The sequence below is a fragment of the Lagenorhynchus albirostris genome, chromosome 15 (assembly GCF_949774975.1).
Source record: "Lagenorhynchus albirostris chromosome 15, mLagAlb1.1, whole genome shotgun sequence".
Lineage (NCBI taxonomy): Eukaryota > Metazoa > Chordata > Mammalia > Artiodactyla > Delphinidae > Lagenorhynchus > Lagenorhynchus albirostris.
In genome coordinates, this window is record NC_083109.1 from 72,876,817 (window position 1) to 72,890,156 (window position 13,340).

Below are 13,340 nucleotides of genomic sequence, written 5' to 3' on the forward strand. Positions count from 1 at the left end.
AGAATAGATTCCTCCTCCACCTCCTGCCCAAAGAGTTTTAGATTCTTTTAGTACAGAGTAGTAGAAAAGACCAAAATCTGGGCACTAGGGATGTCCATGACCATTGAGAGTGAGCAAAAGTCCTGCTGCTACTACAGCCACTGCTATCAGGACACTTTTTAGACTTTATAGAAAGCCTTCAAAACTCCACCAAAAGCTATTAGAACTAATAAATGAATTCAGTAAAGTTGCAGGATACAAGATTAATATACAGAAATCATTGCATTTCTATACACTAATAATGATCTATCAGAAAGAGAAATCAAGAAAATAATCCCACTTACAATCACATCAAAAAGAATAAAATACATAGGGAATAAATTTAACCAAGGATGTTAAATACCTATACTCTGAAAACTATAAGATACTCATAAGATACTCATGAAGGAAAGTGAAGATGTTACAGATAAATGGAAAGACGCCCCGTGTTCATGAATTGGAAGAATTCATATTGTTAAAATGTCCATACTACCTGCAGAAAACTATAAGAAGACACTGATGAAAGAAATTAAAGTTGATACAAATAGATGGAGAGATATACCATGTTCTTGGATTGGAAGAATCAATATTGTGCAAATGACTATACTACCCAAAGCAACCTACAGATTCAGTGCAATTCCTATCAAACTACCACTGGCATTTTTCACAGAACTAGAACAAAAAATTTCACAATTTGTATGGAAACACAAAAGACCCTGAATAGCCAAAGCAATCTTGACAAAGAAAAACGGAGCTGGAGTAATCAGGCTCCCTGACTTCAGACAATGCTACAAAGCTACAGTAATCAAGACAGTATGGTACTGGCACAAAAACAGAAACATAGATCAATGGAACAGGATAGAAAACCCAGAGATAAACCCACGCACATATGGTTACCTTATTTTTGATAAAGGAGGAAAGAATATATGATGGAGAAAAGACAGCCTCTTCAATAAGTGGTGCTGGGAAAACTGGACAGCTACATGTAAAAGAATGAAAGTAGCAGACTCCCTAACACCATACACAAAAATATACTCAAAATGGGTTAAAGACCTAAATGTAAGGCCAAACACAATCAAACTCTTAGAGGAAAACATAGGCAGAACACTCTTTGACGTAAATCACAGCAAGATCCTTTTTGACCCACCTCCTAGAGAAATGGAAATAAAAACAAAAATAAACAAATGGGACCTAATGAAACTTAAAAGCTTTTGCACAGCAAAGGAAACCATAAGACGAAAAGACAACCCTCAGAATGGGAGAAAATATTTGCAAATGAAGTAACTGACAAAGGATTAATCTCCAACATATGCAAGCAGCTCATGCAGCTCAATATCAAAAACACAACCCAATCCAGAAATGGGCAGAAATAGACATTTCTCCAAAGAAGATATACAGATTGCCAACAAACACATGAAAGAATGCTCAACATCATTAATCATTAGAGAAATGCAAATCAAAACTACAATGAGATATCATCTCACACCAGTCAGAATGGCCATCATCAAAAACTCTACAAACAATAAATGCTGGAGAGGGTGTGAAGAAAAGGGAGCTCTCTTGCACTGTTAGTGGGAATGTAAATTGATACAGCTACTATGGAGAACAGTATGGAGGTTCCTTAAAAAACTAAAAATAGAACTACCATACGACCCAGCAATCCCACTACTGGGCATATACCCTGAGAAAACCATATGTACCACAATGTTCATTGCAGCTCTATTTACAATAGCCAGGACATGGAAGCAATGTAAGTGTCCATTGACAGATGAATGGATAAAGAAGATGTGGCACATATATACAATGGAATATCAGCCATAAAAAGAAACAAAATTGAGTTATTTGTAGTGAGGTGAATGGACCTAGAGTCTGTCATACAGAGTGAAGTAAGTCAGAAAGAGAGAAACAGATACTGTATGCTAACACATATATATGGAATCTAAAAAAAAAAAAAAATCATGAAGAACCTAGGGGCAGGACAGGAATAAAGATGCAGACCTACTAGATTATGGACTTGAGGACACCGGGAGGGGGAAGGGTAAGCTGGGAGAAAGTGAGAGAGTGGCATGTACATATATACACTACCAAATGTAAAATAGATAGCTAGTGGGAAGCAACCACATAGCACAGGGAGATCGGCTCAGTGCTTTGTGTCCACCTAGAGGGGTGGGATAGGGAGGGTGGGTGGGAGGGAGTCGCAAGAGGGAAGAGATATGGGGATATATGTATATGTATAGCTGATTCACTTTGTTATAAAGCAGAAACTAATACACCATTGTAAAGCAATTATACTCCAATAAAGATGTTAATAAATAAATAAAATGTCCATACTACCCAAAGCAATCTACAGATTTAATGCAATTCTTGTCAAAATACCCATGACATTTTTCACAGAACTAGAACAAATAATTCTAAAATTTGTAGGGAACCCAAAAGACCCTGAATAACCAAAGCAATCTTGAGAAAAAAGAACAAACCCAGAGATATCAGTCTCCCTGACTCTAGGCTACAAAGCTACAGTATGAAAGAGTATGGTCCTGGCACATAAACAGACATACTGACAAATGGAACAGAATACAGAGCCCAGAAATAAACCCGCACGGTTATGGTCAATTAATCTATGACAAATGTGGCAAGAATATACAATGGAGAAAAGATGGTTTATTCAAGAAGTGGTGCTGGTAAAACTGGACAGCCACATATAAAAGAATAAAAGTAGATCATTTTCTCACACCATGAAAACAAATAAACTGGAAATTATTAAAGACCTAAATGTAAGACCTGAAACCATAAAACACCTAGAAGGAAATATAGGCAGAACACTCTTTGACATAGGTCTTAGAGATATTTTTTTGGATCTGTCTCTTCAGGTAAGCGAAATGAAAGCAAAAATAAACTAATGGGACAGAATCAAACTTAAAAGCTTTTGCACAACATAGGAAACCATCAACAAAATGAAAAGGCAAGTGTCTATGGACAGATGAATGGGTAAAGAAGATGTGAGATATATATATATATATATATATATACACACAATAGAATACTACTCAGCCATAAAAAGAATGAAATATTGCCATTGCAGCAACATGGATGGACCCAGAGATTAACATACTAAGTGAAGTAAGTCAGACAGAGAAAGACAAATGCCATATGATATCACTTATATGTGGAACCTAAAAAAATGATACAAATGAACTTATTTACAAAACAGAAACAGACTCACAGACATAGAAAACAAACCTACAGTTGCTAAAGGGGAAAGAGGGAGAGGAGGGATAAATTAGCACTTTGGGATTAACATATACACACTAGTATATATAAAATAGGTAACCAACAAGGACCTACTGTATAGCACAGGGAACTCTACTCAATATCTTGTAATAACCTATAATTTAAAAGAATGTGAAAAAGAATCTGAATCACGTTGCTGTACACCAGAAACTAACAGAACATTGTAAATCAACTATACTTCAATTTAAAAAATTCGACAACACATTAAAAGGATCAAAAAACATGATCAAGTGAAATTTATCCCTGGGATGCAAGAATGGCTCAACATACACAAATCAATCAATGTTATATACCACATCAATAGAATGAAAGATAAAAATCATATGATCCTCTCAATGGATGCAGAAAAAAACATTTGACAATCCTGTCATGATTTAAAAAAAAAAATCAACAAATTGGGTATAAAAGGATATACTAAAGATATCTGCATTCCTATGTTTATTGTAGCATTATTCACAAAAGCCAATATATGGAAATAACCTTAGTAGTGTCTGATGAATGAATAAGGAAATGTCATATATGTATATATATATATACACAAAATACTATATATATTTTTACATTATATATATATGTATATATTATATAAATACAAAATGCCATCTCTATATATGTATATACAAAATACCATAGACTGTGTGACTTATAAAAACAGAAATTAATTGCTTACAGTTCTGGAAGCTGGGAAATCCAAGATCAAGTTGCCAAAACATCTGTGTTTAGTAAGGGCCCACTTCCTGGTTCATAGACAGTGCCTTTTTGCTGTGCCCTCACATGGTAGAAGGGAGCAAGGGAGTTTTCTTGGAGTCCTTTTGTAAAAGAGATTGAATCCCATTAATGAGGGCAAAGCCTAATCACTTCCTCAAAGCCCCATCTCCTAATGCCTTCACAGTGGAGGTTAGGATTCAAGATAAGAATTTTGGAAGGACACAAACATTCATACCATAGCAGTGACCGTGAGGAGAAATGGATGAGAAGGATGGGTTGGGGGGCAGGGGGTGGAGGGAGAGAGAGAGGGAGATTGAATATGAGAATGAATAATGTGTATATGGGTTATGGGTTAGGGGACTGGATGACTGACCAAGAAGCTTACCAAATGTGGGGATGTTTTACTCCTTTCCAAAAGCATCTGATTCATGTCTTACACCATGGATGATTGCATGTTGTTTTCCATTTTCTAAGTGCCGACTTCTTTATAGGTTAAATTTTTGTGGGTGCAAGCAGCCGACATTGACTCTGGTTGTATAGTCTCTTCAGGACACCTCCCTCAGGATGCAGTAGCTCCAGGATGCAGTAGCTCCAGTCACCTCCCATCCTACGATCAGAGCACTCAAGATTCATATTCCTGGAAGGTAATTTGATTGGTTCAGCTTGGGCCTCGTGCTAAACAAAGATGGAGGACCTTGATTGGCAGACCCATTGAAGCTACAGACACAGGAATTCACAAAGGCAAATCAAGGTGTTTTTACCACAGCAGACAGGACACTAAGGGGTGATAGGACTCAATCGGATCCCCCAAAATGGTATAAAGATTCCCTTAAACTGAGGACATTGAAGATACAGCAGATGCAGAAAAAAAGCCTTTTCAGAGTGTCCCTTATCTGACTAAAGGCAGAGCTTTCTTTTTTTTTTTAAAGACAATAGCTATTCTTTTAATATATATTTTTTTAATATTTATTTATTTTGGCTGTGCCGGGTCTTAGTTGAGGCATGTGGACTCCTTAGTTGAAGAAAGTGGGATCTAGTTCCCTGACCAGGGATCGAACCCGGGCCCTCTGCACTGGGAGCAAGGAGTCTTACCCACCGGACCACCAGGGAAGTCCCTAAAGGCAGAGCTTTCTAAGAGTGAAGCTGCCGTAAATCCCCTCTCAGGGGAGATTCCAGCTAGGAAGGAGACCAACAAACCACTGGCACCAGGATGAGAAATTGTACAAACAAACATTATCACAAACTGTTATACTTTCCATTGTTCTCATAAAAGCCCATTTGCCTTTCCTAAAAGTCCACTTGTTTTCCCAGAGGCCCTTTCTCCCTCCTTCCTTCCCCCTATTAAGTTGGTATATAATCTCCTATTTCTAGCTGTCCAGGAGTCTCTTCATCTGCTCCTGCATGCATGTGTAAATAAACCTTGTCTTTTCCCCTGGTAATCTATTATCACTTCATTCACAGCCCCACCATCGACACTCAAACCTGTTAGTAGAGGGAAAGTTTTCCTCCCAGTGAGGGTTGGAAAAAATCAGCAGATGTTTTTTCTACCTTCGATGGTGTGAAATGATTTGATTTGCATTTTAAAAAATCATTCTGGGGGGACTTCCCTTGTGGTCCAGTGGTAAAGAATCCACCTTACAATGCAGGGGACACAAGTTCAATACCTGGTCAGGGAACTAAGATCCCACATGCCACGGGGCAACTAAGCCCGCACACCACAACTACTGAGCTCGCGCACCTCAACTAGAGCCCACATACCTGAAACTACAGAGCCTGTGTGCACTGGAGCCTGCGTGCCACAACTAGAGAGGAGAAAACCCACACACCACAACTAGAGAGATGCCCGCGCTGCAACGGAAGATCCCGCATGCCTCAGTGAAGATCCAGCATGCCGCAACTAAGCCCCGACACAGCCAAAAATAAATAATAAATCTTTTTTTTTTTTTTTTTTTTTTTTTTTTTGCGGTACGCGGGCCTCTCACTGCTGTGGCCTCTCCCGTTGCGGAGCACAGGCTCTGGACGCGCAGGCTCAGCGGCCATGGCTCACGGGCCCAGCCGCTCCGCAGCATGTGGGATCTTCCCGGACCGGGGCACGAACCCATGTCCCCTGCATCGGCAGGCGGACTCTCAACCACTGCACCACCAGGGAAGCCCAATAATAAATCTTAAAAAAAAATCACTCTGGGTATGTCATTGGTTTTATTAACAAGAGAAGTTGTAAGCTTGCTTGTAAAAGAAAGGAATTTAAGTTCATAGCTAGAGGGAAATATGATATCCCAGAAAAGTTTTTGTTCATATGAAATAATGCATATAAAGTTATTACCACTTTCATTGAAAATTAGCTCCCATTTCTGAAATTTCAAACATCTCACACTCTCCCCACCACCATCTCTCCTTTCAAATTCACTTACTAAGCGTGCCCTTGGCCTTAATTCTTTATCTGAATTCACACTTCAATCTAATGACACCACTTTTTTTTTTTAACCCTCCATTAGCTCCCTCCTAGTCTAGCAATTCCCTAACAAGAGCCTAATACGTTCCCAGCCTTCCTTCTAACTGAGAAGGCGTCAGCAGCAGCCCACATGTATATGTACCCACACCAGACTTCTCTCCATCTCACAGATATTGAAAATTAACACCTAAAGTCATACTAGACATAAAAATCTCCCGAACTTTATCTTAAATACAACTGCTGGGGGTGGAAACGCTTAAACATTTCAGTCTCACCATTTGGCAGCGTCCAATGTTTCAACGTTTGATGAATGAATTAAGTTCCTTTGATTTGGAAGGCCTTGTCCAATGCCTGGGAGCTCAACAGAAAAAGAGGGAGACTAAGTGGAACGGATAAAGGAAAGGCCGAATCCCAGCGCTCCAGCCGCCGTGCAGGTATGGAAAGCAGAGGTCAAGGTCTCCAGTTAAGCCGCAGCCCGCGGCTCCTTTTAAGGGGGAGTGGGCGGAGCCCTGACTTTAACCCCGCCCAGGACTGAGGGGACTCGCGGCCAATGAGAGGGCGGTCCGGGGTGGAGCGACCTGCGAGCGACGTGACGCCATCACGCTCCGGTCGGCGCTCCGCAGGGCGTGCGCCGGAACAGTGGACTCTGTTGGTGACCGCCGCCGTGCTTCGCAGTGGAAGTGGGGTGGATTTCGGAGACTGAAGCACCGCGTCGTGGGAGCCCTCCAGGCGAGTCGAGTCGAGTCACCCGACCTCGGGGTTTTAGGGGCGAAGGGATCAATCATCCCCAACCTTCCTCAGGCTGGGCGGCATGGACTCAATTGATCTCGAAAGCAATGCCAAGTCAAGGTCTCCGGTGGAGAGGACACCACGGCCTCGCCGCGTCGGCCTTTCGTGCCCCAAGTAGCCAGGCTGTGAGCGTCTGGGGAGAGGCAGCCCAGCGGGATGGAAAGCAGTAGGGACGCCAGTAAAGGCCAGTGTTTATTAGCGCTGTCGGGCACCTTACAGGTTAAATCTTCAAACCACTCCTGTGAGTAAGCCCTGTTGTTATTCCCATTTTGCAGAGGGGGAAACTGAGGCTTAGAGAGGTTAAAATTACAGCTTTGTAAACAGTATAAAGATGGGAGGTTGAGTAGTTAAGGAAATAATGAAACGTTTAAGCAACTCTAAAGCGGTGATTCCAGAGGGCCAACAAAAGCTGTTTCTGAACTGGGGCAGTTCTAGTGACAAAATTCATTTGGTGAGTCACAACCATCAGAATATTTAACTTTGGAATTTGTTTACAGGTGACCAAAGCCACACAATGTCAGTAGCTCGTTCATCTGTCCATGCCAAATGGGTCGTGGGGAAGGTGATTGGGACAGCAATGCAAAAAACTGCTAAAGTGAGAGTGACCAGACTTGTTCTGGATCCCTATTTATTAAAGGTAAGGAACATCTCTATTTTCAGGTGGCATTGATAAATCACCAACATGTTCTGGGTTCTGAGCAGAAAAACACTCCTCTGTCAGTAAAGGTGCATTGAGCATCTGCTGCACACCAGACATTGTGCTGGTCTGTGGGTGTAACAAATGGTTCACACTCACATTTTAGAGACACATAGAGTTGATTTCAATTCAGTCTATTAACTGCTGTAGTCATTCTATGTGCAACGTACTGTGGGAGCAGAAGACTCCTCATTCTTCCTTCCCAGGTTGCTGAGGAGAGCATCCTTGATTATATAAGACATATGAGCTGAAGCTCCAAAAGGATTTTATCCAGAGGACCAGTTGGGGGGCAGGAGGAGTTGGGGGAGTCATTCCATGATGAATAGTTTGTGGAAGTTCTTTTAGCCATGTATTTACCTAAAACAAATAGACTGCTAGTTATTTCGGCAGCAAAAATGGGTTTATTCGGGATCAGCAGAGAATTGCAATTCAGGGTCTGCAACATGGTGAGCCACATGCGAGTCTCCCACAAAAGTGGTGCGGTGACCGGGGAGGAGAGTGCTTTTACAGAGGGGAAAGGAAGTTGGGAGGGGATGGTAAACAAAGAGTCCATGACTCTTGACTGGCTGAGTTGTTGCCGGGAAAGAAGAGCATGTCTTTCTTCCTGTTGAGCTCTGCTATCATCACAGGGTGTGAGAGCTTCCCCTTCTGGTCTCCTGACTCTGTTTAATTGAGGTTTCTGTTTATTAATTCGTTACACATGAAAGGGCATGACATTCTAACTGGAGCAGCAAGTGGTTCGGCAATGTTGAGCCCAGAGCTTGGCACTAAGTAGACACTGTTGTTGAATGAACATGAGAAGGATTGGAGCTGGAGTATGAAGGGTCTTTTATGTTGTGTTTTGGATTTCATCCTATAAGCAGAGGAGACAGAGATAGGGATGAGGAGTGGAGGTAAGGAAATGGGTAAGGAGGTTATTGCAGATGTCTAGGATGGAAATAGTAAAGAACTGAACAGTCCTGGGAGCAGTGAGGATGGAGTGGAAAAAGATTTCAGGAAAGAAGGGACAGCGTCCTTGATTTGGTAGATGCGCAAGGGAGGGAGGGGGAAGTGCCAAGGATGTTTCTGCATTCAAGGTTGCGCACACTGGTGGGCACAAATGCTGTTTGTTATCTAGGATCAAAAACACAGGAGCCTTTTCAGGGTCTTGTGATGCTGGGGAGATCCCAGCCGGGAGAAGGACGTTGGATCTCATTGTCCTCCTAGCCCTTCGACTCTCCCTCGAAGCCTCTCAATGAAATGGCTTGATCCCAAAGCAAAAACAAAAACAAGACCACAGGAGCAAGTTGAAGAGTGATGGCATGATCATTGGCCTTAGAATCAGAGGGCCTTAGTTTGAGTACTGGCTGTTGGTTACTAGCCGTGCACATTACTTCACCTCCTTGAGCTTGTTCTCATCTGTTAAATGGGACTACATGCTGTGGCAGGGTTGTCTTGAGGAATAGGTGATGCTAGTTCTCATCTGTGGCTTGTTTGCAATACTTTGAGTGAGGCATGAGCTAAGTGCTTTATGAACATTATAATGTTTCATTCTCTCAATAACATTATAATGTTTCATTCTCTCAATAACTTTAGAGGCGGAGGCATTGGAGCCTCATTTTATGGTGGGGAAAAAAAACCTGAGCTTGGAGTAGTTAAGTGACTTGTCCCAAATCACACAGCTAGTGGTGAGATAGTGTGTTTTTAGGCTGGAGAGAAGGCTCTACTGGGAAGGAAGAGTTTAAATATTGTAGAAGAGGATGATAATTGATAGAGCAAGGGTACTGCAGGAAATAAGCAGGAGAGCTCCAGACAAGATCAGTTCTGGAAAAGTCATTGTCGTTTTCCAGAAATTAAGCAGCTAATTTTTGTATTGGAAGTCTCCATAAGTATGTTATCTATTTTTCCCCCCAAGTTCCAGCTTGTTTTCTGCGCATTCCTTTTTCAGATTTTGTACTGCATTGCCAGGTCATGGATGGGAACTACTGATTTGTTTCCTCCTTCTCTCAACAGTATTTTAATAAGCGAAAAACCTACTTTGCCCACGATGCTCTCCAGCAGTGCACCGTTGGAGATATTGTGCTTCTCAAAGCTCTACCTGTCCCGAAAACAAAGCATGTGAAGCATGAACTGGCTGAGATAATTTTCAAAGTTGGACAAGTCATAGATCCAGTGACCGGAAAGCGCTGTGCGGGAACCACCTACCTGGAGAGTCCAGTCAGTCTGGAAACCACCCACCTAAGCAAAAACCTGGAAGAACTCGATCTCTCTTCAACACAGTGAAGGAGGATTGGAAAACGGAGCCAAAAGGGAAGGATTTCTAAGTTTGCTTTATGGAAAAATTTTTATAAGTTTCCTCACAAACCGTCCAGTTTCTCTTCTGGTATTTATGAACTAGCTAAAAGTAAATGAAGTAAAGTCCTTGTTATAATTTTTCATAAAGTTTTACAGTCATGTTTCAAATTTCCTTCTCAGCGAACATCCTTTCCTGTTACACTAAGTGTGCCTAGCAGTGCGCTGCATTGTTTGTAAGCTCACTGTTTTAGAAGGTGGTTTTTTGTTTTTGTTTTCATTCAAAGGAATCTGGAATTTATCTTAGAACTTTTATTTTGGGAGAAGAAAACCTTTTGGTATCATAAACAGATAAGGCCACATTAAGTATATATTTATTTTTGATACTATATATTCAAAACTAAGTTTTTCTCTGATTTAACCAATTCCAAATGGAAACAATTAACATGCTGGGGTCAGATTTTATCAGATTAAAGTCTGTATTAATAAGCATGTTGACACGCAGAAAATAAAACTAAAATTCTGTCACTTTTCTCCTGTATCCTAGGTAGATTAAATAGGAATGAGTTCTTAAAATCTGATACATTGATGAAGTTGTAGAATTTCTCACACATGCATTTGAGTTGGAGAGTTTCAGAGTTTTATTGCTGTTCATTGATAAACTGTGATAACTTAGATTTTGACCTGATGAAACACTGAGCTATATATTTCAGTTTTCTGGCTTCCGGAAGGGACTTGGAGTATATTTCAACCTCAACAAATATGTCAGTAGTTGAGTAATAACCACAGGCACTGCCCCCTCCTCAGGGCTTATAATCTCCTGGGCAGGTATACACAAGTATCTTCATGACAAACAGAAACACATGGGTGGGGGAGAAATTGGGGTAACTTTCCAGAAAAAAATGAGAGAATGCTAGAACTGAATCTTAAAGGAAGAGTCTCCAGGTTAGTGCATGAGGCATTTGGAAAGGGCATTCCAGGCAGAGGAAGGGGGTGTAAAGTCCTCGAAGGATGAGAGAAAGGACTGTAACCAAGGGGTTTTGGAAGCGGTGAGCACTGCTGGGACATTGAACAAGAGTGGAACTCAAGTAGAGAAATAGGCAGGAATTGTAAGTGGTGGTGGGTTGTTTAATGTTTTAAAGAGTGATATAACTAGATTCACATTTCTGTAAAGTAATAGCATCTGTGTCAGGAATAGACTGGAATGGGAAGGATTGGAGGTAGGGAGACAGTGACCTCTTCAAAGATTGGTCCTAAGACATAAACTGAGTTGGGCAGGGAAGATGAAAAGAAGATAGATGATGTTCCGAAGTAGAACTCTCAGGGAGGATGAACCGAAGGGAGGCATCTTAGACTGTCTGCCAAGGGGGTGGCTATGCGGTACTGGTTATCCTGGAGGGGAGAGGACACCTGTCCAAGCTATCTCTAAAAGCTCAAATATTTTAAAGGCTTACCTATACTCTAATGTATCATTTTTATCTTAACATAGATACTTCTCCTGAAAATCTTGGTGTAAAAATTATCCTCCAGGAAGATGCCCCATGTTTATCCTATGACACTGTAACCTAAGCCACACCTGTGAAATAAGAGTATCTCCTTCCCCCCAGTAAAAAGCACTGGGTTAATGGAACTTCAGAGCAAAATGATAGTGGAGAAAAAAGTGCAGAATGAGTGGCCTAATACTAAACACAAGCCAGGTCAGCAAAGAAATGCCTTGCAAGTTAACATTTCAGGAAAATAGACTTGAAAGCATTTGTCTCCTGAAATAGAGCTGAGAAATTGGGGAATATGTAAGAAAGTCACACCGACACCACTGGCTTGAAGAGGCCCTGCCTCCCACAGTGCAGGATGGCAGACATGTCCTTTCCGCCCTGGTGAGAACTCCAGCCTCCCTTTTGCGTCTCTGCAGCCTCTATGGCCTCACGAAGCGTAATCCAGTTGAGATCAGGAGCTGGCCTGATCAACAGCCTCTGGCCTCCTGTCCCTGTGTGCCTGGCCTCCTTTCCACCAGATGCCTCTCCCTGGTCTGGGGCAGATCCTTGTTTCCCTTCCTCCATCCACAGGATCCACTTCTGTTCTCCCTGGTGGCTCCTTGCCATATTAACATGTTCAAACATTGCCCCAGTCAGAGAAACTCCTGCAGCCCTGGAGCCCCCTCCCCCTTCCTTCGCCTCCAAAGATTACCAGCTTCAGAGAACCCCTCAGTTCACAAGCCCAGTTCCTGCCCACAGCCCTCCTAGCAGAGACCTCCCAGCTCCCCAGTCCAGAGTGTCGTGGTCTGAACGCGGGTTGGAAAAGAATTTCCAGACACGAGGCAGAATGTAAAGAAGACAATTTCTTAGAGGGAAGGGTTGCTGCCAGAACAGCGGGCCGACTTCCTAGTAGTCTGGGAGAGCCGAGCAGGAACATGTGCTATTGATCAGTTTTTATAGCAAAAAAACAAAGGACTGGTCCGAGGTGAAAATTTCGTTTACCGATTGGTCGGGGCACATATACCTTCCTTCTCTAGGGTGGGAGTGGGACAGGCCCGATGCCTTTCCTTATTTGGGACAGGTCCTGTTGCCCAGGTGGGCGTCGCCCAGGTGGGCTCAGAAATTTTGTAACCATCGCAACATGGTGGGGAGGGCGAGTAAGAGTCCGGTAAGGGGTGCTAAGGGGTGTAACGCTGACACTTTTTCAGGCAGGGTCGTACTTTGCCCTTGAAGCACCTTTGTCCTTGGAGCACCACACAGGATTCGCACTGGCCTTGAAAAGCTCCCTTTGGTGGCTGGGGAACTCCTCCCTGTTTCTCTCCCTTTTCTAACTGTCCAGCTCACTTTCTGCGGGCCTTGTCTTGGTTGCGGTTTCATGAGAACATTTGTGGCTCTTTTATCGTGCCACAGGATACATTTCCCCCCAACAGTGCCATCCTGACCCACGCCCTTCTTTAGGCTGTTTCCTTGGCCAGGCGGAGTTGTCCTCCCTCCTTCCACGAGTCAACTCTTTCCCTTGGGACTGCGCTATTGTGCCAGCTCCCCAGGGTCTATCCTCCACTTCCCAGGCACCACCGGTTACATGCTCTCCCGTCCGTGTTCCCTCCCTTCTCTCCATTTCAACACTTGACACTCCAGTCAT

General features: G+C 42.5%; 1 protein-coding gene across 3 annotated transcripts; it reads left to right on the forward strand.

Moving 5' to 3' along the window:
• The first annotated feature begins 6,998 nt into the window (after positions 1-6,998).
• On the forward strand, positions 6,999-10,376 carry MRPS17 (mitochondrial ribosomal protein S17). 3 transcript variants are annotated; one of them, XM_060124067.1, is made up of 3 exons: positions 6,999-7,198; positions 7,756-7,895; positions 9,948-10,376. In XM_060124067.1, exons 2-3 carry the CDS (start codon positions 7,773-7,775, stop codon positions 10,215-10,217), a joined length of 393 nt encoding a protein of 130 aa, XP_059980050.1. In that variant the 5' UTR covers positions 6,999-7,198; positions 7,756-7,772; the 3' UTR covers positions 10,218-10,376. The 3 variants fall into 3 exon arrangements, with proteins under 3 accessions (XP_059980050.1, XP_059980049.1, XP_059980051.1); XM_060124066.1 differs by lacking the exon at positions 6,999-7,198 and adding an exon at positions 7,211-7,499; XM_060124068.1 differs by lacking the exon at positions 6,999-7,198 and adding an exon at positions 7,214-7,383.
• Positions 10,377-13,340: the final 2,964 nt, after the last annotated feature.

Excerpts from the sequence above, each read along its gene's own strand:
- MRPS17 (XM_060124066.1), top strand. The coding sequence starts at position 7,415 with ATGGAAAGCAGTAGGGACGCCAGTAAAGGCCAGTGTTTATTAGCGCTG. Across the intron at positions 7,500-7,755 it reads TAAATCTTCAAACCACTCCT|GTGACCAAAGCCACACAATG; the intron begins GTGAGTAAGCCC and ends ATTTGTTTACAG. Across the intron at positions 7,896-9,947 it reads TGGATCCCTATTTATTAAAG|TATTTTAATAAGCGAAAAAC; the intron begins GTAAGGAACATC and ends TTCTCTCAACAG.